This window comes from Chlorocebus sabaeus, chromosome 14 (genome assembly GCF_047675955.1).
Source record: "Chlorocebus sabaeus isolate Y175 chromosome 14, mChlSab1.0.hap1, whole genome shotgun sequence".
NCBI classification, from domain to species: Eukaryota; Metazoa; Chordata; class Mammalia; order Primates; family Cercopithecidae; genus Chlorocebus; species Chlorocebus sabaeus.
The window spans coordinates 26,070,994-26,098,157 of record NC_132917.1 but is presented as its reverse complement, the minus strand read 5'-3'; the positions used below and the strand labels follow the sequence as shown (position 1 = coordinate 26,098,157).

Genomic DNA, 27,164 nt, shown 5'->3' with positions numbered 1-27,164 from the left:
CTGGACAGCCTGAGACCTGGCATATGGGCATGCAGGGCAGCCTGCCTCCTGAGGACTGGAGCTGAGGACCTGATGCAGGTTCCTGTTATCCCTGTGACCCTCCATCCTTCTAGGCATGGAGCCCTTCACATTCTTTAATAATGCTGCCACCTTTACACATAACACTGAGGTGCTCCTGGGTCTAGTCGTTCTCACCAACTGAAACCCAGGACTGCCCAGTTGACCTTCTTAGTCTCTTTTCTTCTACCACCCGCACACATCCTTCACTATCATGCCATTCCCAAGCATATCATGGGATCTCACACCTCTGCTCAAGGGTTCCCTCTGCCTAAAATGCCCAGTCTTCAACTCTTCAAACTCCTATTCATCCCTCACAGCCCAACTCAGTGTCACCTTGCCTGGGAAGTTTTCTCTAATCTCTGCTGATAGAATTAAAGGCCTCCTTGTGTGTGTTACTACAATCCTTTACACATTATCTATTTTACCACAAATTGTGGGTGTTTCCATGTGTCTCTTGACTAGACTGTGAATACCACAAATAGAGGCCATGTTTCACTCCTTTTGTATACACACAGCTTGGCACGTATCAGCAGTGTAGTACTTGAGGAAGGGAGGAAAGAAAAGAGAGAAGAGATAGCTGGGTGCGGTGGCTCACGCCTGTAATTCCAACACTGTGGGAGGCCAAGGCGGGTGGGTCACCTGAGGTCAGTAGTTCGAGACCAGCCTGGCCAACATGGTGAAACCTGTCTCTACTAAAAATACAAAATTAGCCTGGCATGGTGGTGCATGCCTGTAATCCCAGCTACTCAGGAGGCTGAGGCAGGAGAATCGCTTGAACCCAGAAGGTGGAGGTTGCAGTGAGCTGAGATCACGCCCACTGCACTCCAGCCTGAGCAACAAAAGCGAACCTCCGTCTCAAAAAAGAAAAAAAAAAAAAAAAAAGAGAGAGAGGAGAGAAGAGGAGGGAGGGAGGGAGAACTTATAAGGGCAGAAAGGGAATTGCCTAAGGTGGACAAAGTCACCCTCCAACGACTCGGGAGAACTGCAGGGCCCATGGAGGAGATTACCTTCACGTCCACCAGGTACAGAGTGGTGTGGTCCTTACCTCTGACGCTTTATCTCCTCTTCTTCGACTCTCCTGTGAATCTCTCTGATATCTATAGCCACCTGGATATTTGTCACCAACTCGGTGCCACAGAGCAGAAGTTTAGCCAATTTCTGAAGAGAGAGAGAGAAGAACTGACAAAGCTAGAACACTTTGTAAATAACGTGTAAAGTCAGAAACATTTTTGCACAACTGTCTGTAGCTCTTCTATCCAGTCAAGCAGGAAGCAGCAACTACCTTAAGACTTTTAAGAGTAGCCCCTATGTAGCAACCCTTTTCTATCAGGACATTTGTGATGTGATTTTACAGCTCACAATTTAAAAGCACTCTGCAGTTCTTGACCAGGCACAGTGGCTCATGCCTGTAATCCCAGCACTTTGGGAGGCCAAGGTGGGTGGATCATTTGAGGTCAGGAGTTTGAGACCAGCCTGGCCAACATGGTGAAACCCCATCTCTACTAAAAATTCAAAAATTAGCCGGGTGTGGTGGCGGGTGCCTGTAATCCCAGCTACTCAGGAGGCTGAGGCAGGAGAATCATTTGAACCTGGGAGGCAGAGGTTACAGTGAGCCGAGGTCACGCCGCTACACTCCAGCCTGAGCAACAAAGTGAGACCCTATCTCAGAAAAAAAAAAAAAAAAAAAGAGAAAAGAAAAAAGAGAAAGAGAAAGAAAAGTCCGGTATCCAGTCATAATAGGATGAGGCCTGGGGGAAAGTCACTGCGTTTGGCTAGAAGGGCATCATTAGTATCCTACTGTGCTAAGTTTTTGTCCATTCCTGGGCAAAATAAAAAATTTTTAAAAAGCACTCTGCAGTTCTCAATGTACTTTATGTATTCACTGTAGAGTAGACACCAGCCAACTTTTACACCGGCAGGTACTATACATTCATCTCAGCCCTTTCCCCAGCAGATCTCCAAGTGACTGACACTGCCAGGAGCCTTTTGAAGAACCTTAGTTGGGGAGGTGAGGCAGATAATGATGGTGAGGCAGATAATGACGGTGAGGCAGATAACAACAGTTGTCCTCCCATGTCCATTTCTCCCTCTCCTTTTAGTAACAGAACACATTTCCCGGCCTCCCTTGCACCTAGAATACTATCTGATCAATGACACATGAGAAGTGATGTGTGCCACTTCTGAACTGTGCCTTTAAGGGAAAAGGTGTACCCTCTGCTGCCCCACTTCTGTCCCTTCTCCCAGGCTGGCATGTGGGGCTCACGTAAAAGGTGAGGAGCAGATGAAGGCAACTCAAGCAATGGCAGAGGGAGCTGAGGTCCCATCATCAAGCAGACCCCATCCATGTCAGCCCTGGACTGCTTATACTCGGAACTGTTGAGACAGAGAAACGAGCTTCTGCCTTGCTGCAGCTAATGATATGTGGAGTCTTTCATTACATGGATGCTAATGCAGGAAAAGATTGTAGCTGGCTGCACTGCTCTCTCCTTAATGGGCTCAGGGATTTTGTAATTGGTGCCATCCTTCTAAATCCCTCTTCGTAAATTCCATCTCCAGTATCTTCACTCCTAGTCTTGTCATGATGTTATTCAAGATGATAAATCCTCTCAACAAAAAGTTCAAGTATCCTTAGGTTATGCCTAAGTTTTTCCAAGTATTTTTGGAACTTATAAACTTTCCAACTCTCAAATAATTTTTAAACTAGGAGCCTATAAAACTTCTATACCAAGGAGTCACAGAAATTACCGGAGACTTCACTTGATCTCACTATTATACAAAAAATTTGAAATGTAGTTTCATTGAATAGAGAATAGAGCTTTAACCCAGATATCCAGGGCACTCTAGATTTTTTGTTATTGCCTGCAGTTTTATCACCTATACCAAATGGTTTTACATGCATACGGAAGTAATGACTTTCCTGCAGTTTGGGGTAATTTTCTGGTTTCTACTCAATGTGAACATCAGACACTTCTGTATAAGTACCATGTGCTAACCAATCACTGGAGTTCCAGAAATTTCTGAATCAAGTATTTAAGACTCAAAGTAAAATTAAAAATCCAAATGTCACAGTCACTAACAGACCAACAGACATGCCCCTCACCTTTATGAGATCCAGGGAAAGAGTTTAAACGGAGGTCCACATACCATATGTCTAAATATTTTAAAATTATAGTATCATGTAAAAATTGTTAAATAAAACATTTGGCCGGGCATGGTGGCTCACACCTGTAATCCCAGCACTTTGGGAGGCCAACACGGTGGATCACCCGAGGCCAGGAGTTCAAGACCAGCCTGAACAACATGGTGAAACCCCGTCTCTACTAAAAACACAAAAATTAGCCAGGTGTGGTGGTGCACGCCTGTAGTCCCAGCTACCTGGGAGGCTGAGGCAGCAGAATGGAGTGAACCCAGGAAGCGGAGGTTGCAGTGAGCCGAGATCGCACCACTGTACTCCAGCCTGGGCGACAGAGCGAGACTTCATCTCAAAATACATATATCCTCCTATCTCAATACCTTTATAACAATTTAAAAGTCCTAGTTTGAATTCAGACACATTTCGGAGTTCTACTCATAATTGGGTGGCTAAGGGAGAGCCTGCCTCTGGCCGCAGCTCCCACCCCACCCCCAGCTCTGTCCTGCAGGCATGTGGATTTCCCCAACTGCACATCCAAGCTCCATCGACACCCTGCGACCATCCATCAAGCCCAGGGGTTGTGTAATAGTGGCCTCATCTGCCCTGAGCAGGACAGACTCTGGCAAGAGGCACATACAGGTTGAAGGGGGGCTCAAAGTCATTCGGACGGGGAATTTTGGCTCCCATGGGACTCAGTGATCTAGAGGGGACAATGGGGGTTTGAAGGGACATGGGGCAAGTCTACTTGAGGGGGTGCATCCACAGGAAATCCAGAGCAGGACCCTGACTCCCATCGTCACCACTTCTATTTAATGAGCTGGAGCATCCAACTACTACAATAAGGGAAGAAAAAAAAAATGAAAGATATAAAAATCAGACAGAAAGAAATAAAACTTATTATTTTCAGATGATATGATTATATATGTAAAAAAATCCAAAAGAAGCCACAGGTAACTATCAGAATTAACAAATGAATTTGGCAAGGTCACCGGATACCAGGTCAATATATTAAAATCAACTGTATACTTATCCACCACCATGAACCACTATAACCCAAACAAAAAGTGCAAAACATCGCTGAGCCAAATTAAAGAATACTTCCCATGGATTATAAATTCTACTCAGTCAGTTGAAATTCCAGCAGGTTTTTTGGCAGAAATTTTTTTTTTTTTTTTTTTTTTTTTTTTTTTTTTTTGAGACGGTGTCTGGCTCTGTCACCCAGGCTGGACTGCACTGGTGCAATCTTGGCTCACTGCAACCTCCACCTCCTGGGTTCACGCGATTCTCCTGCCTCAGCCTCCCGAATAGCTGGGACTGCAGTGCCTGCCACCATGCCAGGCTAATTTTTTGTATTTTTAGTAGATACAGGGTTTCACCATGTTAGCCAGGATGGTCTCGATCTCCTGACCTGGTGATCTGCCCACCTCAGCCTCCCAAAGTGCTGGGATTACAGGCATGAACCACTGCGCCCAGCGACGAGCTGATTCTAAAATGTATATGGAAATACAAAGGGTCAAGAATAGCCAAGACAAGGCTGGGCACAGTGGCTCATGCCTCTAATCCCAGCACTTTGGGAAGCTGAGGCAGGAGGATTACCTGAGACCAAGAGTTCGAGACCAGCCTGGCCAACATGGTGAAACCCCGTTTCCGATAAGAATACAAACATTAGCTGGATATGGTGGCACACGCAGGTAATTCCAGCTACTCAGAAGGCTGAGGCATCAGAATGACTTGAACCTGGGAGGTGGCGGTTGCAGTGAGCCAAGATTGTGCCACTGCACTCCAGCCTGGATGACAGAACGAGACTGTCTCACAAGAAAAAAAAAAAAAGAATAGCTAAGACAATCTGGAAGAACACAGAGAACTCACCCTACCAGGTATCAAGAACTGTCATAAAAGCTACAGTAATTAAAACTGTGTGGAATTGGCACAAAGCCAGTGGTATAGTTTGGATATGTGTCCCTGCCCAAATCTCATGTCGAATTTTAATCCCCAGAGTTGGAGGTGGAGCCTGGTGGGAAACGAGTGGATCATGGGGGTGGATTCCTCATAGTTCGGCACCATCCTCTTGGTGTTCTTCTCATGATAGTGAGTTCTCATGAGATCTGGCCATTGTAAAGTGTGTGACACCTCCCTGCATTCTCTCTCTCACTCCTGCTCCTGCCATGTGAGATGCCTGCTTCCCCTTTGCCTTCTGCCATGATTGGAAGCTTCCTGAGGCCCACCCAGAAGCGGAAGTCACTGTGCTTCTTGTACAGCCTGTAGAACCATGAGCCAATTAAACCTCCTTATAAATTATCCAGTCTCAAGTATTTCTTTATAGCAATGTGAGAATGAACTAATACAGACAGACATATAGATACCAAAAAAGAGAACAGAGAATGTGGAAACAAACTCACACATACATGGTCACCTGATTCGCAACAAAGGTGCACAGCAGTGCAGTGGGGAAAGGACAATCTTTTCAGTAAATGGTGCTGGGGCAACTAAAAATCTACATAGAAAACAATGAACCTGGGACCCTACCCTTACACAACAGACAGAAATCAATTCCAGATACGTCATAGGCCAAAATGTAAATGATAGAATTATAAAACTTTCTAGAAGAAACTATAGAAGACTGTTTTCATATGAAGTAGACAAAGATTAAACAGGACACAAAAATAATGATAAGGCCGGGCGCAGTGGCTCACATCTGTAATCCCAGAACTTTGGGAGGCTGAGGCAGGCGGATCACTAGGTCAAGAGATCAAGACCATCCTGGCCAACATGGTGAAACCCCCGACTCTACTAAAAATACAAAAATTAGATGGGCGTGGTGGCGCATGCCTGTAGTCCCAGCTACTCAGGAGGCTGAGGCAGGAGAATAGCTTGAACCCGGGAGGCAGAGGTTGCAGTGAGCCGAGATCGTGCCATTGCACTCCAGCCTGGTGACAGAGCAAGACTTTGTCTCAAAAAAAAAAAAAAAAAGATAAACTGCAGGGTCAAGGGTGGGGCTCAGCCTGCCCAGATCTTAGGTCAGAACTAATAATCAATACCTTAATCTTGAGGAAGGGGGCATCTTTTGTGTACATTTCTCCTTGATGCCAAAGCTCTTCACTACTTAAGTCCTAAGTGAAAGAAACCTTCAAAGCCTGCTAATGAAAACAGTATTATCTCTTTGGATTTATACTTAATTAAGGAGTGCTCAGGGTGAACTGTATATCAGCATTTTAAAAAATCTAATATCCTTTTGTCCTACACAGAAATGCTCAGAGGTCACTGACTTTTTTTTTTTTTTTTGAAAGAGAGAGAGTCTCCCTCTGTCGCCCAGGTTAGAGTGCAGTGACCTGATCTCGGATCACTGCAACCTCCACCTCACGGGTTCAAGGAATCCTCCCACCTCAGCCTCAGCCTCCTGAGTAGCTGGGACTCCAGGCATGTGCCACCACGCCCAGCCAACTTCTGTATTTTTAGTAGAGACGAGGTTTCACCATGTTGGCCAGGCTGGTCTTGAACTCCTGACCTCAAGTGATCCACCCGCCTTGGCCTTCCAAAGTCCCGGGATTATAGGCGTGAGCCACTGCACCAGGTTGAGCTCACTGACTTTTAAATGAAGAGAACGAAGTACAAAAAAGTGACATGAATCACCTACTCTGCAGTAGGTAAAAGATCAGGAACAAAAACTCACATCAGTCCAATATCTTTTCCACAGTAAAATATTTTATCCCTAACACAGTACGAGATATTCAGTGATCTCTCTATACCTCTATGCTCTATCATCATATTCAGCAACCTGAATATTTTTTCTCACCAGGAATGATCTCTCTTCTGCTATTAAAATTTCCACCTGTATTTCTAAGACAACTCAAATCCTATTTTCTCCATTGAACTTTCCCTGACCAGGCCAGCTTGGTGAGTTCTTCTCCATATCTGAGTTCACACAGTGTCACCATTTTTGCCTTTCACTTAGCATTGATTAAATGTAGCATTTTGCCAGTTCTGGTCTGCTGTTTTGAGCTGCTATTTATCCCTCAGCATCCCAGGAGCTGTTTCATCACCATGGAGGGTAATCAATGATTTTCTTGTTTGTGTCTACACAAGCTACGGACACGCTATGCACTACTCCATGGCTACAAAAACAGGCTCTCATTCTCACAGTACATACAGTCTCACTGGGGCACTGCAGGCACACACATCTGAAAAGTCATATGCAGCAGAAAACTATCTAAAATGAAAAGAGTAGCACAGACAGGAAGTATTCAATGTGTGGAGAAAGGGAGCTCAGGCTGGGCTGAGGAAGAATCCAAGGAGGATTTGGGTCTTGAGAGGGTTGTTGAAAATGGGAAAGTGGCCAGATGAGAGTAGAGAAGAAGAAGAGAATAGAGGGGACCTGGCATTCCAGATGATCAAAGGCACAGAGCAGAAATGAACAAAACCCCACTGGAAGAGAGTGAGTGGATCCACCTCACCAAAGCAGAAGGCCCAAATTAGGTAACAAACGGGAGATGTGTTTGGAAAGTGAAGATGGGAACAGACTATCAAAGGCCTTGTGTGCCCAGGCTAAAACATCTGGACTTTATCCTATGAAGGGTGATTAAAAGTGCATGAGCTGAGAAGAGACAACGTAAATATAAGAAACTGTCATCTGAAAGCTCACTCCTAGAGAGCTCTCAAATGGGAAAGATTCTATTCAGTTCTGCCTAGAGACAGCAACATGGACCACATGATTTCTTCCAGTCTAAATGTGAAAACCATGATGTCACACCCAGCTCACTGGTCTTCCAGAGCCCATCTGCCAACCAGTTCATACCAATCGGCTTTCTTCTTTCTGTTTGTAGCTCTTGCTTTGATCCTCCTCACTCTCCTTCTTCCCATCTAAATATTCTCCAAGTGCTTCCCTGTGATGGAAAAAAGCAGAGAAAATTAAGTTATTTCTAGTACTTAAATTCTATATTTAAAGGTTTTGGCCTGGCACAGTGGCTCATGCCTGTAATCCCAACACTTTGGGAGACCAAGACAGGAGGATTGCTTAAGGCCAGGAGTTCAAGATCAGCCTGGCCAACATAGCAAGACCCCCATCTCTATTTATGTAAACAATAATAATAATAATAATGGTTCCATTGTACTTCGTATATAAATATATATTCCATATGGATTAAAATTTAAATATTGGCCAGGCACAGTGGCTTATAACTGTAATCCCAGCACTTTGGGAGGCCAAGGCAGGAGGACTGCTTTAAATCAAGAGTTTGAGACCTGCCTGGGCAACATAGAGAGATCCCATCTCTATCATTTAAAAAAAATTAAATATTAAAAAAAACTACAATCATAAAAACACTAGAAGTAAATACAGGAGAATATCTATATAATCTTAGCATAGAAAACCCATCTTTGAATAAGACCAAAGTCAGAAAAAAAAAATTAAAGGATTTTACTTTCTAAAATTTAGAAATTTTATCCTTGAAAGTCAAGGGATAAACTGATAAAAGATATTTGACAAAATTTTACTGTCCATAAAATAGGAAGGGCTCCTTCAAATCAATACACAGAAGACAAAATACCAAAGAGAAAAACTAGCAGAGGATATGAACAGGCAATTTCCCAAAGAGATACAAATGGCAAATAGGCATTTGAAAATACGGTCAGCTTCACATACAATCAGAGAAACCAAAACCTGTGAGGTGTCATTACCCTATTATCAGACTAAAAAAGATTTGAAGGGTTGACAATATCAGGTGGCAGCCCAGCTTTCCACATGCCATGGGTGGGAATGTAAAGTGTAACAACTTGTTTAAAAGGCAATTTGGCAAGATTTGTCAAAAGCTTAAATGTGCCTCCCCTCTGACCCAACAACCCTATCTTTAGGAATTTTTTACAGAAAGCCTTTACAAGTACATAAATAAATATGCACAAGAAAGATGACTGTAACCCTGACAATACTCGTAAGACCATGGAAACATTCTACATACATATTAATAGCTAACTAGTTAACAGGAAACAATATTTCAAAAATACTTTGTAGCCTACAAAAAGAATGATGTAATACCTAGCAGCAGGGAAAGATGTCCACAGCAGTTAAGTAAACGGAGCCAGTTTTAGAACAATATGTAGACTATAACACAAATTTTCTTTTTAAAACAGGCTTGGCCGGGCGCAGTGGCTCACACCTGTAATTCCAGCACTTTGGGAGGCCGAGGCGGGCGGATCACAAGGTCAGGAGGGTAAGAGCATCCTGGCTAACACGGTGAAACCCCATCTCTACTAAAAATACAAAAAAATTAGCTGGGCGTGGTGGTGGGCGCCTGTAGTCCCAGCTACCCGGGAGGCTGACGCAGGAGAATGACGTGACCCGGGAGGCGGAGCTTGCAGTGAGCCGAGCCGAGATCTCGCCTCTGCACTCCAGCCTGGGAACAGAGCGAGACTCTGTCTCAAAAGAAAAAAAAAAAAAAAAAAGGCTTATATGTGCACTGGACATTTTCTGGAAGTATATGTGACAAACGGATAACAGCAATTACTTAAGGAACAGGAATTAAATTACCAAGAAGTTATATTTTCTACATTTTTGTACTGCATGAATTTTCTAAATAGTGCATGTGTATGTGCTTATGTGTGTGTGTGTGAATCAGAAAATGAGACTAAAGGGGCGGTGGCAAGATAAGGTTCCAGATTATGGACTTTTTCACAGGAGGCATGGGGGAGTGACCTCACCAACCCCCACACCACATCATCAAGACCCTGCTCTCTCCTCTGGCACACAGTGGCCATAAGGGCTCTCAGTACTGCCTTAGGAAAACGAAACCTTAACATGACACAGCAGGTTTGTTTATTCGCTTTGTTTTGCTTCGTTTTTTGAGACGGATTTTCGCTCTTGTTGCCCAGGCTGGAGTGCAGTGGCACGATCTCGGCTCACCGAAACCTCCGCCTCCCGGGTTCTAGCAATTCTCCTGCCTCAGCCTAGCAGATCTATTTATCTCATTCTTTCTCGACTTTTTCTAACTCTGACTTCCGTCTCTACTCCCTTTGTTCAAAGTCCAGGACAATCCTACCTAGTGTAACACTATTTTGGAGATACAGAATTGAGTTACCATCCTCCACTCCCAAACTAACCAAAACCCCTTGGTTTTTTTTCTTGTCATTTCATTGACTTCCCTATTCTTATCGAACATGTTCTTTGTTTTCTTACTAAGTAAACTAATTGTTCCATTTTACTCAGGTCTTCAGCTATTGCCAGGCTTATCATGTTCCCATCACCACTCAAAAAATTCCCTTGACTTTCTACTTTGACCACCAATTAATGACCAACTCTATTTAAATAATCCGTTCCAAGTGCTTTCTGGATCAAAGATCAGTGCTTCAGAAACAAACAAAATCTATGCAGTCCAGATATTTATTTTATATATATATATATATATTTTTTTTTTTTTTTTTTTTTTTTTTTTTTTTTTTTCCGGCAGTCTTGCTCTGTCCCCAGGCTGCAGTACAGTGGCGCCATCTCGGCTCACTGCAGCCTCCGCCGCCCAGGTTCAAGCAATTCTTCTGACTCAGTCTCCTGAGTAGCTGGGACTACAAACATGCGCCCCCATGCCCGGCTAACTTTTGTATTTCTTTTTTTTTTTTTTTTTTTAATTTAAAATAAAAATTTTTTTATTATACTTTAAGTTCTAGGGTACATGTGCATAACGTGAAGATTTGTTACATATGTATACTTGTGCCATGTTGGTGTGCTGCACCCATCAACTCGTCAGCACCCATCAACTCGTCATTTACATCAGGTATAACTCCCAGTGCAATCCCTCCCCCCTCCCCCCTCCCCATAATAGGCCCCTGTGTGTGATGTTCCCTTTCCCAAGTCCAAGTGATCTCATTGTTCAGTTCCCACCTAAGAGTGAGAACATGCTATGTTTGGTTTTCTGTTCTTGTGATAGTTTGCTGAGAATGATGGTTTCCAGCTGCATCCATGTACCTACAAAGGACACAAACTCATCCTTTTTTTATGGCTGCATAGTATTCCATGGTGTATATGTGCCACATAAACTTGGAATCAACCCAAATGTCCATCAGTGACAGACTGGATTAAGAAAACTTTTGTATTTCTAGTAAAGATGGGGTTTCACCGTGTTGGCCAAGCTGCAGATATGCTATAAATTCTTATTAACTAGTTTTAACTTAAATCTCATCACTGCCTTTTATGCATCATTTTTTACTGCTTAGCACTGTACTGTCCAATATGTAGCCAATAACCACACGTGGCTATAAAGCACCTGAAACGTGGCTGGTGCAAATCGAAATATGCTATGAGTGTAAAATACACTCTAGATGGATTTTGAAGACTTTAAACAAAAAGTATTTGCAATATTGCTCATCAGTATGATTTATACTGATTGCATATTAAAATGATACTTTCATATATTGGGTTAAATAAATTATTAATTTCACCTGTTCTGTTTTTACCACTTTCAATGCTGCTACTAGAAAACTTGACGGCCGGGCGCGGTGACTCAAGCCTGTAATCCTAGCACTTTGGGAGGCCGAGACGGGCGGATCACGAGGTCAGCAGATAGAGAGCATCCTGGCTAACCCGGTGAAACCCCGTCTCTACTAAAAAAAATACAAACAACTAGCCGGGCGAGATGGCGGGCGCCTGTAGTCCCAGCTACTTAGGAGGCTGAGGCAGGAGAATGGCGTAAACCCGTGAGGCAGAGCTTGCAGTGAGCTGAGATCCGGCCACTGCACTCCAGCCTGGGCCACAGAGCGAGACTCCGTCTCAAAAAAAAAGAAAAAAGAAAAAAAGAAAACTTGAAATGACATATGTGGCTGATATTGTATTTCTCTTATTCAGCAGTGAACTAGTATATTCTCCAAAGAAACTATCTCAGACTTTTATCTCTTCAGATTTGAGCTGCCTCCCTCCTGGGGGCTGAGTCCTCTTTTGGGAAGCTGTTTCCTCCCCACCGCCCCATGTTTGTGGTCTAAATGGGAGCTGCCATCTTGAATACTCCACTTCCTGACCAAAGTCCTTTCTCAGGGTTTAAAAACATTGGAACTTGGTTGTCTACCTGGGTTTAGAGTTCTAGGTTGGAAATAACTTTCCTTCACTGTTTCCTTCCAGTGTTGCTAATTGAGAAACCTAAAGTCATTCTGTCTTTACACCGTTCTTTGTATGTGATCATGTTTTTGTCTTTTATATATGACCTTTTTTTTTTTTTTTTTTTTTTTTTTTTTCACTCTGGAAGCTCGTAGGCCCCTTCTCTTTGTTCTCAGTGTTCTGAACTTTCTCAATGGTGTGCCTTAGGGTGGGTCTATTTTCATCTACTGCGCGAGACATTTCAATCAGGAACCTCATGATCTTCAGGTCTGAGACATGTTCTTGAATTGTTTCCATGATAATACCCTCTCTGCTCCATTGTTTCTGGATCTAGAAAAGTGATAATATCTTCTAATTTAAAAAATATATATTTTTCCGTGGCTGGGGGCAGTGGCTCATGCCTGTAATCCCAGCACTCTGGGAGGCCGAGGTGGGCGGATCACCTGAGGTCAGGAGTTCGAGACCAGCCTGATCAACACGGTGAAACCCCATTTCTACTAAAAACACAAAATTCGCCAGGCATGGTGGCACATGCCTGTAATCCCAGCTACTTGGGGGGCTGAGGCAGGAGAATTGCTTGAACCCGGGAGGCAGAGGTTGCAGTGAGCCAAGATCATGCCATTGCACTCCATTGGGCAACAAAAGTGAAACTCCGTATCAATAATAATAATAATAATAATATTTTCTCTATAAGTTTCTACCTTTTTTCTTTGTGCTCTATTTTCTAGGGGATTTCATCATCTTTATTTTCCAACCCTTCTAATGTTTTCTATTTCTATAATTTTTTTTATTTCTAAGAGCTCTATTTTTTTTTTCTCTGAACACTCCTTTTAGTATCAGTCTATTCTTGTTTCATGGTTTCTGTATCATCTCTTTTTTCTTTGAGGATCTTTTTTTTCCCCTCTTTTTCTCCCAAAGACTTCAAAACTATCTCTGAGGATCTGAATGGTCATCTTTTTGTGGTATTATTGTTTTTTTCTAGCCACATAATCTTAATTTCCTCTTAGGTGCTTTTTTCTCTTTTTAAATTTTCATATCTGTCGTTCATGTTAAAGACTTTCCTCAGATGCATAGAAATCCTTGGTTACTGACTCATGACAAGAACTAAAAAGCCTATGAAAAAATTAAAACATTGGTTAAAAATAAATAAACACGGTTTTACGTGGAAAAAATCAAGCTACTGATAAAACAACTCTTATGAGGTGGCTTTTAAAGCTGTTTTCACTTACATCACGTAATTTTAAAACTTTGAGTTCCATTATTCTAGTTGTTGCTGAATGTGTCTATTGCTCTTATTTTCAAAATGTTCTCCAAATTCTTGCCTATCTTGTCTGAGATGTACCAAAGACCTAAAGCTACAAGTATAATGGTAACTTCTATGACAACTTGGGAAAAGGATACCAATACTACCAATTTTACATGTCACCATCTTCACAGTAGCTATCTAGTTGTTAAAGAAAGAGCTGCCTTAAAAGAAAAAAAAAAAAACTACATAAAGGATGGTGTGTTTTCATTATGTGTACATAAACCCACCTGATTATACAGAATCCAAGAATTTAGAGAAAATAAGGACAAATTAGTATCATTTCAATTTAAGTCCCTATCCATTTGGAAGCTTGTTATATGGTGTCAGGATAAAGCAGAAAAAATAAATGTTAATAGTGTGATAAAAATTTAAACATTAAAAACAAGCTGATGGGGCTGGGCACAGTGGCTCATCCCTATAATCCCAGCACTTTGGGAGGCCAAGGCATGAGGCCCACTTGACCCAGGAGTTTAAGACTAGCCTGGACAACACAGTGAGACCCCATCTCTAAAAATAAAAAAAAAAAATTAGCCAGGCACAGTGGACTGCACCTATAGTGCCAGACACTCAGGAGGCTGAGGCAGGAGGATTGCTTGAGCCCAGGATTCAAGGTTATAGTAAGCTATGATCAAACCACTGCACTCCAGCCTGGGCAATGGAGTGAGACTCTGTTGCTTAAAAAATAAATAAATAAATACTAAAAATAATTTTTTTTATTTATTTAGTACAAGGGTGTGCCTTAACAACTGTGCATATCAGTGTGGGCTGATTTAATCGGGTGGCTTTGTGAGCAAACCCGATATTACTGTCTTTATTTTTTCATTTTATTTTATTTTAGATATAGAGTCTCCCCGTCTGTCGCCCAGGCTGGAGTGCACTGGCATGATCTCGGCTCACTGCAACCTCTGCCTCCCAGGTTCAAGCAATTCTCATGCCTTAGCCTCCCAAGTAGCTGGGATTACAGGCATGTACCACCACACCACTAATTTTCATATTTTTAGTAGAGACGGGGTTTTACCATGTTGGCCAGGCTGGTCTCAGACTCCAGACCTCAGGTTATCCACCCCTCTTGGCCTCCCAAAGTGCTGATTATAGGTGTGAGTCACTGTGCCCGGCCCGACCTTAGTGTCTTTAAATCCTTCTTCTGGGGCTGGTCAGATTCCACAAAGAAACTTCTCCAACCTCCTGGTGGAATCTGAAGGCCAAAGTGCCAGCCTGTTCCAAGAACTGGTGAGAGGACAGCTGGAAGGTCCTGGCATCCAGCATGCATATGTCCCCTGAATCCCCTTATTTTCCATGAAGTATCCTTGCCTCGCCTGTCTAGCATCCCCCAAGCCCTGGACCCTCTGCTTGACTTTCTCCGAACTTCCAATCTTCTGTGCAAAGAAAGAGAAAGGTTCTAGGCATCTACCTATTAATTTTCCAATCGGTTGTCCTTATTTTGGTTCCCTTCTTCACCTCCACTTCTAGATATCAACTGAAAAAGAGTCAGAATCCACAAAATTAAAAGAAAACTTTATTTCTAAAGGACACAACTTGTAGGCAGGAAGCAAGCCTTCAACTGAGACTGAGAAGCAGGCTTTGAAGGTGAGAAAATAAGGCAGGTATTTATGCTAGGTGGGGAGGTAGGAAATGCATATTCTACAGGATATAGGAGAAGGTTGTGAATATTTACGGAGAAAACTCATTACGCATGTGCATTAGGCTTATGTGTGCACGGAACATATGACAATACGCTACTCATGTTCACTTTGGGGTGGAGATTTAACATTTAAATGTACTACAATTGGGCCATAAATGCAAAAAGGTGATGCTTAGGGTACAAGTCCAGAATCTGTGCAGTCTCAGGGAACCGTCCAAACTGGCCTGAAGTTGGCAGTCATCCAGGAAGAGGTCTTTGTGGTCCAGGGTGGTTGTCAGGTTGGAACCATAAACATTAGGAGGCGGGTGCTGAGCGGTCAAACCAAGTAAGCCAAGGAGTCTTCTGGCCTTTTGTCCTTTTCAGATCAGCCTTTCATAAGACCTCATGATAATTAGTAAAGGGACAGGGGTAGCAGCACGTGGACATGTCCAGTCTCTGTTCTGTCACAGCTAAGGGCTAAGACCTTTGAGATCTCTTAGCCACAGAGGTCCTGTCACTCCACTGAAAGGACCATAGGACTTTTTAAAGCCTCACGGATGAATGTGATATGCCACCAATCTCCTAGTCTTTGGGGATTTAGTGCAGAGTGAATCAAGGGGGTTCTCAGCTTTCTTCACTATCAGCTTATTTTTCCATCTTCTTGAATCTGCTAACCCATTTACCATCTATCTTGTGCTTCCCAGCTTCCACAATTTCATTGCTGTTGAGTCCTCCTGTTCTTGACCTTGTGAATTTGCATCTTTTTTACTGAATCCCCTTACATGTCATTTTAACAGAGTTTAGATACAGATCTAAGGTAGATGTATGTGTTCCATCTGGCATCCACTACCCAGAAGTGACATCTCCCGGCTGGGTGCGGTGGCTCACACCTATAATCCCAGCACTTTTCGAGGCCAAGGTGGCAGGATTATTTGAGCTCTGGAGTTCGAGACCAGCCTGGGCAACATGGTGAAACCCCATTTCTACCAAAAATACAAAAAATTAGTGGGGCATGGTGGTGCGCACATGTGGCCCCAGCTACTCGGGAGGGTGGGGTGGGGGGAATCACTTGAGTCTAGGAGGTGGAAGTTGCAGTGAGCCAAGGTCACACCACTGCATTCCAACCTGGTGACAGAGTGACACCCTATCTCAAAAAAAAAAAAAAAAAAAGGAAGTGACATCTCCCAGAAATGTCAAACCTAAACTAAGACACCAGAGATTGGGAGTGTCAGGAACATTAGCACATTATTCCTATTCTTTTTTTTTTTTTTTTTTTTTTTTTTTTTGAGAAGGAGTCTCGCTCTGTCATCCAGGCTGGAGTACAGTGGCGCAATCTCAGCTCACTGCAACCTCTACCTCCCAGTGTTCAAGCAATTCTCGTGCCTCGGTCTCCTGAGTAGCTGGGATTACAGGAGTGTGCCACCAAGCCCAGCTAATTTTTTTGTCTTTTTAGTAGAGACAGGGGTTTCACTATGTTGGCCAGGTTGGTCTCGAACTCCTGGTCTCAAGTGATCCACCCACCTCAGCCTCCCAAACTTCTGGGATTATAGGCGTGAGCCACCACGCCTGGCTGTATTCTTTATATGACATTTGATTCTGTTAACTTTCACCTTAACGTTACACCTCATGACAAAAGAAGGCCCAGGCAGCAACAGCAGTGGGTATCACAGGCAACCGAGGGGTGTACTGCCTATAGATAACATAAAAACAATACAACTGCTTTTTATTATCACATGTGCCAGCAATTCAAAACAATGTCAGTAATAAAATACTCCTTTCTGAAAAAGCTCTTGTCAATCTAAGTTCTGATCCATTGCTGCAATTACTGTTGGTTATTAATAATATATATGTAAGCTTCAATATAGCATATTTTAATCTCTTTTCCTTTAATTAACAGATAAGTTAATTCAGGGAACTTCCAGGCTCACACAGACTCAGCTTCATGCACTTGTTTTGACAGCACATTGAAATGGTACAGAATGCTCCCAGCTCACTTACGCATCATGCATGGCCCCAACTACTAATACAGAATAGAGGCTGGGCACAGTGGCTCACACCTGTAATCCCAGCACTTTGGGAGGCCAAGGTAGGTGGATCACCTGAGGCCAGGAATTCAAGACCAGCCTGGCCAACATGGTGAAACCCCATATCTACTAAAAAATACAAAAATTAGCCAGGTATGGTGGCAAGTGCCTGTAATCCCAGCTACTCGGGAGGCTGAACCAGGAGAATCGCTTGAACCTGGGAGGTGGAGACTGCAGTGAGCCAAGATTGTGCCACTGCACTCCTGCCTGGGTAGACAGAGTGAGAATCTGCCTCAAAAAAAAAAAAAAAGACATAGCCTTTTAAAAAAACAAGACCACCACACCATTATCATAGCCAATAGATTCCTTAATATAACTGAATACCCAGTCCAACTCTTTACATAGCTCTTTCTCACCCTCACCACCACTTACCTTCAGATGCTACATCTATTATTCTTCATATTTTCTCATTGCTTGCTTCCATTAGGATTCTTTTCAAAATGTATAATTATGTTATTTGTTTACTTGTTTAGCTGCACTTTATTTTTTCCCATCTCCCTCATTAGAATATAAGCTTCCTGAGAAGAGAGATTATATTTGCCTTGTTTGTCATAGAATCCCCAGCACAACTGCCAAGGTCAGAGTAGCAGACAAGGACTTGGCCCACAGACAGTTTTGAAGATGGCTTACAAAATATAACATCATTTGGTGCAGCCAACAAGAATACACCTCATATGTGCTCACCAAAGAAAGCAGCAAAGGATAGGCTAAGGGTGCACGCTGGTAAAGATTCATGGTCCCTTGCCCAATTCCTGAACCTAAGCCAGTGTTCAGACCCAGAATCTATTGACTGAAGAGGCAGCAGGGTCCCCACAAGGAAGGATCTGGAACACAACAGCAAATATATACTGTAATGATTCCCCTAATCCTTCCCCAAAGGGGCCTAGGGTCATCTACTCAGGTGGGCTGTACGATAAAGAAAGAGGATACCCAGAAATGTTTAGGATTAGAACAGGATCTGAGTTAGCATTGATACGCAGAGACCCAAAGCATGCTCTCACCCACTTAGAGTGAGGACATACGGGAGGCAAAGTCCTACTTACAGAGGGTCTACCAGGTCTGTGGACTCAGCCAGTCATCATGTCTCTAATGGCCAAAAGTATAATTGGGACTGGCATACTTAGAAGTTTGCAAAACTCCACTCCTTGGCCTATGAATAGACCTGTCATAGTGGGGAAGGCCAAAAGTACATCTCTGAAACTGCACCTGAGTACACAGAAAACAATATTGCCGCCCAGGGCGGTTGGTGGGGATTAGTGTCACCCTGAAGTATCTCAACGATGCAGGAGTGGTGATCCCTATTGAATCTCCTTTTAATTAATGGATCTGGCACCTGCAGAAACTGGATCCTAGAAAACGACTGTCAACTACCGGAAGCTCCACAGGTAGCACTCCTGAACACAGCATCTACGCAAGTGTGGTAAGCTTCACTAGAGCAAATTTGTACAGCCTCAGGCACAGTATGTGTGGCTACTGATTGGGTCAAATGCATGCTTTTCTACATCAGGAAAAAGAATCAGGAAGTTCACATTTACATGGAACAGACAATGATATACATTCACAAGTCTGTCACACTCACAGGACCATGGTAATTCTCCTGATCTCTGTCATAATATATTCTGAATACATCAGGGACATCTGGATATCCCAGAGAACATCACAATGATCCATTACTTCAGCACTGGCAAACTATGGCCTGTGGGCCAGATCCAGTCCACCACATGCTTTTTTATGGCTTCCAGGCAAATAATGATTCTGACAATTTTTTTTTTTTTTTTTTTTTTTTTTTTTTTGAGATAGAGTCTCGCTCTGTCGCCCAGGCTGGAGTGCAATGGCACGATCTCAGCTCACTGCAACCTCTGCCTCCTGGGTTTAAGCGATTCTCCTGCCTCAGTCTCCTGAGTAGCTGGGATTACAGGTGTACGCCACCATCCCTGGCTAATTTTTGTATTTTTAATAGCGACAGGGTTTCGCCATGTTGGTCAGGCTGGTCTCAAACTCCTGACCTCATGATCCCGCCCGCCTCAGCCTCCCGAAGTGTTGGGATTACAGGTATGAGCCACTGCGCCTGGCCCATTTTTTTTTTTTTTTTTTTTGAGACAGAGTTTTGCACTTGTCACCCAGGCTGGAGTGCAGTGGCACTATCTCAGTTCACTGCAACCTCCACCTCCCAGGTTCGAGCAATTCTCCTGCCTCAGGCTCCCAAGTAACTGAGATTACAGGTGCCTGCCACCACACCCAACTAATTTTTGTATTTTTAGTACAGACGGGGTTTCAACATGTTGGCCAGGCTGGCCTTGAACTCCTGACCTTAGGTGATCCTCCTGCCTTGGCCTCCCAAAGTGCTGGGATTACAGGCATGAGCTACAATTTTTTACAATTTTAAATGGTTAAAAATATATAAATGAATGGTTAAAAAAGACTAGGATGCATAAGTAGAGCACAGGGGATTTTTAGGGCAGTGAAAATATTTGGTGTAATACCATATTGGTGGGCTCATGTCACTATAAATTTATTCAAACTCATAGGATATACAACACCAAAAAGAAACCCTAAGGTAAACGATGGAGTTCAAGTGATAACGATGCGCCAAGGTTCGTATATTGTTACAAATGTGCCTTCCAGTGCAGGATGTTGACAGTAGCTGTGCATGTGTGGTGGCAGGGAGTATATGGGAATGCTGTACCTTTTGACCAATTTTGCTGTGATCCTAAAAACTGCTCTAAAAAATAAAGTTTATTATTATTTTTAATCAAAAGAAGGCTATTTTGTGATACATGAACAGTATATGAAATTCAAATTTCAGTGTCCATAAATAAAGCTTTATTGGAACACAGTCATGCCCATTTGTTTATGTCTTGCCTGTGGCTGCTTTTGCACTACAATGGCAGTTGAGCAGCTAGGAAAGACGCCATATGATCCCAAAAGCCTAAAATATTTACTATCTGGCCCTTTACTGAAAGGGTTTGCCAGCCCCTGCATTCCACTGATGGCCCTGCAGCAATCAGCCAGGATGAGCGAGTGATGGAAACACACTGCAGGGCTTGGTAAGACATGTGTGCTCCAGACATTGGCAATCAACCCTATGAAGGCCCAGGGACTGCATGTCATTCAAGTTTGTAGGGGTCCAGTGGTCAGTGGCACACTGGGATAGCCTATCAAGTAAAAAACAAATCTACTGCGTTTTGCATCCTCTACAGAGAAGGAAACTCAATGCCTCTTAGACCACTTTGGGTCCTAGTACATCCCGCATTAGGAATACTATTCAGGCTGACACAAAAAGCTGCCAGCTTTGAGTGGTGCCTGGAACAGGAAAGGACCCAGGCCACAGTGTAAGCAGCCAGGCTACTTGGGCCACATGATCCAGCAGACCCTACGGTTTGGGGGTGTACGTAGTGGAAAAGATGCCATGTGCAGACCACAGTCGCGCGCCACCAGGCCCGATTAATTTTTTGGTGTTTTATAGGGATGCGGTCTCTCTATGCTGCCCAGACTGATCATCTCGAACTCCTGGGCTCAAGTGATCCTCCCGCCTCGGCCTCCCTGAATGCTGGGATGACAGGCGCGCGCCGCGGCACCGGCCCAGCGTTTTACTTTCCCATACTCTGCATGAACCTTCCGGAAGAAATGTTTGTATTTCATCAGGAAACCAGCCCTGCTCCGGCCCCTGCTGCGCGATCCCGCCCCGCCCGCCCCGCGCTCACCGCCTCCGGGCTTCCAGGCGCGCAGCGATGCGAAGGCGCCGGGCCTGGATGCGCTCCTGAGGGTTGTCGGAGTGGACCGAGGGCGCGAGAATCTGGGTGGACAAGTGCTCGTCCAGGTTCGGGTCCAGGCCCGCTAGGGACCCCGGCGGATTCATGGCAGGAGTCCCCGGCCCCTAGGCGGCTCCCTCCGCACCACCTCCTGACCACAGGCTGGTTGCTAGCAACAAACCGTTGCCAGGGAGAGCGGTCACCAGAGCCACCGCCCGAGTGGTTGCGCGCGCAGCTCCCTGGGCCCAGCCCGCCGCCAGCCGCCAGCCGCCATTCGGGCCGAGCATCCCAGCCTCGGGCTGACGCCTCTCCCGCCGGTGGTTTGTCAGGGCTGTTGTCAGCCCCACGAAGGCCCGGTCGTATTAGCGGAGCTGTGGAGTCTCACCAGGAGACTAGAGGACTAAAGAGCTGGACCAAGCTGTGGTTCATCACTTACTGACCCTGATGATTAATTCATCTTCCATTAATTCATCAAATATTCCTCCAACTCATAGTCACCAAATACAAATACAAGTTTTTGTAAAAATACAAAAATTAGCTGGGTATGGTGGTGGGCACCTGTAATCCCAGCTACTTGGGAGGCTGAGGCAGGAGAATCACTTGAATCTGGGAGGTGGATGTTGCAGTGAGCCGAGATGGAGCCACTGCACTCCATCCTGGGCAAGAGCAAGACTCTGTCTCAAACAAACCCAACCAACCAACCAACCAACCAACCAACCAAATACTGGATACCATTTAACAGGGTTCTGTCCCATTAGCCCTTGGGGAATTAAGGGCACTGGATGAGCAGTGAGAAAGGGTGGGTACTAGTCCTAGCCCTGCCCTGCCACCTTGGGCAAGTCACAACTTCTTGAGGGCCATTTTCTCAGCTGTTAAATGGTGCAACCCACAGACAATTGTGGGGCCAAGAAGATCCACCCTTTGTGAGTAAGAACTGCCCAGAGGCAAATAGAGTGGGTTTTTAAAATCAGTTCTTCCAAGTTTGCAAGCAGTAGAGAGGTTTAGGGATGCCAAAACCATCCAACAGCTATAGAGTCTAACAGCAGCTGCCTGGATCCTTGCCTCACACCTGCCTAGGTGGTGGTGGTAGGAGGAGTGGGGGTAGTTGCTTCTAGGCTTCAGGGTCTTCTGCCAGATCTCTGTCTCCTTTGGTTGAAACCTAAAGCATTAAACTCTCCTAGGAGCCATGGTACAGCTCTAACCAAAAACTCACCCTGGTTCTGGTTCTTGTTTCCACTATCCATAAGGACAGAAACAAGTATGTGTGCATACGCACGTCTATGCCTGGGAGTAGGATACCATGAGAAAGTCAGTGGGAATCAGCTGTTGCACAAGAGATAAGTGAGAGCAAAGGTACCATACAAACCCATGAAAAGAGATCAGTGAGATACTTTGGCCCTACACTGTCCCGATACCACTTCCAACATCTTTTTAAATAAGAAATCTGACTCCATTTTTTGCTGCTTACATTTGGCTGCTGACAGCTTTTAAGCAGCACTCCCTCTTCTCCACATCTGGACAAGCTGTTAAAAAAGCCTAGGTGTGGCCGGGCGCGGTGGCTCATGCCTGTAATCCCAGCACTTTGGGAGGCCGAGATGGGAGAATCACGAGGTCAGGAGATCGAGACCATCCTGGCTAACATGGTGAAACCCCCGTCTCTACTAAAAATACAAAAAATTAGCCAGGTGTGGTGGTAGGCGCCTGTAGTCCCAGCTACAGGGGAGGCTGAGGCAGGAGAATGGCGTGAACCCAGGAGGCGGAGCTTGCAGTGAGCCAAGATTGTGCCACTGCACTCCAGCCTGGGCGACAGAGCAAGACTCTGTCTCAAAAAAAAAAAAAAAAAAAAAAAAAAAGCCTAGGTGCTCTTTTTGGTGCTGGCAGATTTCGACTGCGTGCACTGGATACCCTCCTCCCAGCCTCACCCCTTAACCGCAATAAAAGCCCCAAGCTTGTCTCCTTTCCTGGCTCTCTCTAGCCATTTTCTGACCAGCTAGGTGGTCCTCTTTGCTCCCACAGGGAGCCTCAATTATGTAATAAACCTTTTCCGTTGGTGTGGGAAACACTTTCACTCACCGCTGGAAAGGGACCTCCTAGGAGGACAGTTTGCCAAAATCTATTAACTGTTTAAATTGAAATATTAGGGAGAAAGGGAGGAATAGGGAGAGATTTGTTAAAGGATACAGAATGACAGGTTCTAGTGCTCTGCACCACTGGAGGGTGACTGTAGTCAATAATACATAGTTTCAAATAGCAATGAGGATATCGAGCAATCCCAACACAAAGAAATGACAAATGTTTGAGATGATAGATATGCTAATTACCAGACCTGATCAACTATACATTATATGCATTGAAACATTACTATGTACCCCATAAACATATATAACCATTATTTGCCTTTTTTTTTTTTTTTTTTTTTTTGAGACAGTGTCTTGTTCAATTGCCCAGGTTGGAGTGCAGTGGCATAGTCTTCGCTCACTGCAACCTCTGCCTCCTGGGTTCAAGCAATCCTCCTTCCTCAGCTTCCCAAGTAGCTGGGACTACAGGGATGTGCCACCACGCCCGGCTAACGTTTATTGTATTTTTAGTAGAGACAAGGTTTTACCATGTTGGCCAGGGTGATCTCAGACTCCTGACCTCAGGCGATCCGCCCGCCTCGGCCTCCCAAAGTGTCAGGATTACAGATATGAACCACTCGGCCCGGCCTGCCAAATTTTTTAAAATACTAAACATTTTTTAAACTGAACAAAGTACAGACAGAGGAAGAAATATTTTCATGGGGCATACAACTATGGTTTTAGAGGTCAAAGGAATGAAACAAAGAAACAAAGAAAAATCACTAAACAAGAGAGTCAGAAAGTATGAATGAATTATGATTAAATATGAATGGGAAAATGAATGCTCAATTTTCAATTCCTTTGTAAATAGTTCATAAGTGAGTTAAATTTAGAAAATTGTTAAAAACTGAAAAAACTAGATAAAAACATATTTATTTGTATACGCACAAAAATAAATTAGCATATCCGTTCACTAGGCAATTCTAGTTAAAAGAATCATCGCAAGGAGATCATGGATCTAGTTATAGCTCATTGGGGTCACAACTACATCAGTTTTATTCAGCATTGTATACATAGCACCTAGCACAATATTTGATATGTAGTATGTGCTCAACAAATATTTTTTTGAAACATATACAGATGTATCTGTATGTTCATTCCAATTACTTGTAATATTAAAAAACTAGATATGACAAAATCCATCAATAGGGGAATCAATAAAGGAATCATGGGATTCTCTAACACAAGAATAAAGGTGACCTAGAAAGACATCCAAGATACATTATATGAGAAAGGGAAGAGGCAGCACAATATAGAGCCTGAGCCGAGTTTGATTTGAAATGTAGACAGTATGTACACAAGAAAAACAGGGGGAACACCACAAAGTAGTCGATATCCCTCAGGGGTGGCCTTATGGGTGATTTTCAGATTCTCTGAAGATTAAAAAAAAAATGTTTACAATAAGGATAAATCACTTTTGACTCAATAAAACATAAAGCTTATTTATTCATGTTTTTGTAAGAGAAATAACAGGAGACCCCCAAGAGAGTGAGGCAGACAAGTAGGGCTGTTACAGATGAGAGGGACTTTGGAAAGGGAGCCAGGTGATGTCCATTCACCTTGATGACTGACAGCATCTAGACTGTGCTCCTCAATTGGTAGGCAATGCTGGTTCTTACTAATAAGCTCATACAGGCCAGGCACAGTGGCTCATGTCTGTAATCCCAGCACTTTGGGAGGCCGAGGCAGGCAGATCACGAGGTCAGGAGATCGAGACCAGCCTGACTAACATGGTGAAACTCCGTCTCTACTAAAAATACAAAAATTAGCTGGGTGTGGTGGTGTGTGCCTGTAATTCTAGCTACTCAGGAGGCTGAGGCTGGAGAATCGCTTGAACCCAGGAGGCGGAGGTTGCAGTGAAAAGGGATTGCGCTCTAGCCTGGGTGACAGAGCAAGACTCCATCTCAAAAAAAAAAAAAAAAAAACCTCATACAAAAGACTGGCTGGCTCTTACTAACAAGCTCACAAAAGAAAAACATAGAATTTATTTTAGCAAGTACAACCATCACACAGGCAGTGTGCATTTTCGTGCCCTGTGACCAGCACATCTCTGTGGGCTAATCTATGAAGGGGATCAAACTCTGACTGAGAAGTCCCTTGATCTGTAGGACTGACTGCCATGGTTCAAAGGCTCCCAAGAACAGTTGAGTCCCTCATCCCTGGGAAGGTTTTTGAGAAATCTGGCTATATGGGCTTCCCTTGCTAAGGAAGGTACCTGGGCATTCACCTTCAGCTTTTATAGCCTTTTTTCAGAAAAAGGAGGATAAACTGATTTGATTTTATATCTTACTAAGTCTAGTCACACTTAATTCTACATCCAATAAGTTTACACTAACTCACCTTAATTGGAATGTGGGGATGCTGACAAATTCATCAAACATTTACACCACTTCTTAGGTTATTTCTATCTTTCCATTTGTGTGAATTTTACTAATTAGATTCTGAGAAGGCAATCTTACTCATTTTTAATTTGGGGAACTGCCTTACCATCATCTTCATATACTGCCTCAAAAGGTATGAAGCAGGAAACAGAGGGGAGGAGGCATGGAAGTCATGAGCTGTGTCACATGGTTTAGAAAAAAGTTCAAAGAAAAAAGAGAACTAGATATTAGTAGAAACCAAGCACCTACCTTAGTCCACTGACTATGCTAAACACCCTACATGCATTATTCTCATTCAATCCTTCACATAGTGTAATTGTGGTAATATTAATCCCATTTTATAGATGAGGAAACTAAGGCTTAGAAAAAAGTAAAAAGCTCTTTAAAGTTTGCAGAGTTGAACGTGACTAAGAAACAGCCATTTTATGAAAACTTTGGGAGGTTTTAAGAAAACTCAGAATGAAAAGAAGAAGAAAAATTGAAGGAGCAGTTGTAAAGTTTTCTTTCAGGAAATTTGTGAACAGAGGAAAAAAGATGAGAGTGGGAAGAGGAGCAAGACCCTTTGGGGGCATAGGGTTTTTTTTTTTTTTTAAGTTTTGGTAGCCCCAAGAGTGCTTACATAGTATCTACCTGGTACGCGTCATCAGGAACTTGGGAGGTGTTTGAGGTTTACAGATAAAAGGGAGGGAATAACTGCTACCACAATCAAGAGCATGGGAGGGAAAGGGATTAAGAGACAACAGCCTGGGTTAAAACATGGGGCATTTTCTTCCTGTCTTCAAGCCTGTTACTGAAAATTTTTTTTTTTCTTTTGAGACAGTCTTGCTTTGTTGCCCAGGCTGAAGTGCAGTGGCGCGATCTCAGCTCAGCTCACTACAACCTCTGTCTCCCAGGTTCAAGCGATTCTCCTGCCTCAGCCTCCCGAGTAGCTGGGACTACAGGTGCGGGCCACCATGCCCGGCTAATTTTTTGTTATTTTTAGTAGAGACAGGGTTTCACTGTTAGCCAGGATGGTCTTGATCTCCTGACCTCATGATCTACCTGTCTCGGCCTCCCAGAGCGCTGGGATTACAGGCGTGAGCCACTGCGCCTGGCCTGAAATTTTTAAAGTGCCTACTGCCAGAGCTGAGAGATCGATGTAAAAATGGGAAATATTCTCCTCAGAAGCAATGTCATGTAATGGGAGTTATAGTTTCTGTACTGTAATTTAGATGTACTAAGTGTGGTCTAACAGGTTTTTATGGGATTTGTCTGGAAAATTAATACCATATGTTAACACTCTTTCTATGGGAAAATGCTTCTGAGGAAGAAACCACCTTACAAACTAATTGAGGTGTGACCCCATCATGATCAGACTATAGAGACTGCCACCACCCAGTTCTGGGCGAGTCAGGAGCAGTGTACTAAGACAAGCTGCTACTGCCATCTGCCTCACATTCTGCCTTTTGAAGCAAGTCACAGGATCACAAAATGCCCAGGAGCAAGTGGCTGATCTTTCTAAAAACAGAACAAAACCTTTTCAGTGTTTTGCTTTAAAATAACCAATGATTCTCTGAGACAAGTGGCTGAATATTAGTTTTCTCCCATAGCTCCCTCCCCTTTTGCACCTACCAAGGAAAACAAAGAAGACAATCTGAAAACAA

General features: G+C 43.7%; 1 protein-coding gene across 5 annotated transcripts in view; it reads right to left on the bottom strand.

Moving 5' to 3' along the window:
* DRC1 (dynein regulatory complex subunit 1) overlaps positions 1–21,200 on the bottom strand; it is a 55,164-nt gene extending 33,964 nt beyond the window's left edge. For 4 of the 5 annotated variants that reach the window (XR_012095236.1, XM_073022863.1, XM_073022864.1 and 1 more), the window contains exons 1-3: positions 20,976–21,184; positions 7,986–8,073; positions 1,106–1,218 (exon numbers count right to left, since the gene is read on the bottom strand). Coding sequence is in view for 4 of the 5 variants with exons in the window: in XM_073022863.1 (XP_072878964.1) it covers positions 1,106–1,218; positions 7,986–8,073; positions 20,976–21,130 (356 nt within the window). In the remaining variant the exon portion in view is untranslated. Of the gene's footprint in view, positions 1–1,105; positions 1,219–7,985; positions 8,074–20,975 lie in introns of all 5 variants that reach the window. The other variant, XM_038006675.2, reaches the window with a different exon arrangement.
* Between the last annotated feature and the right edge of the window lie 5,964 nt (positions 21,201–27,164).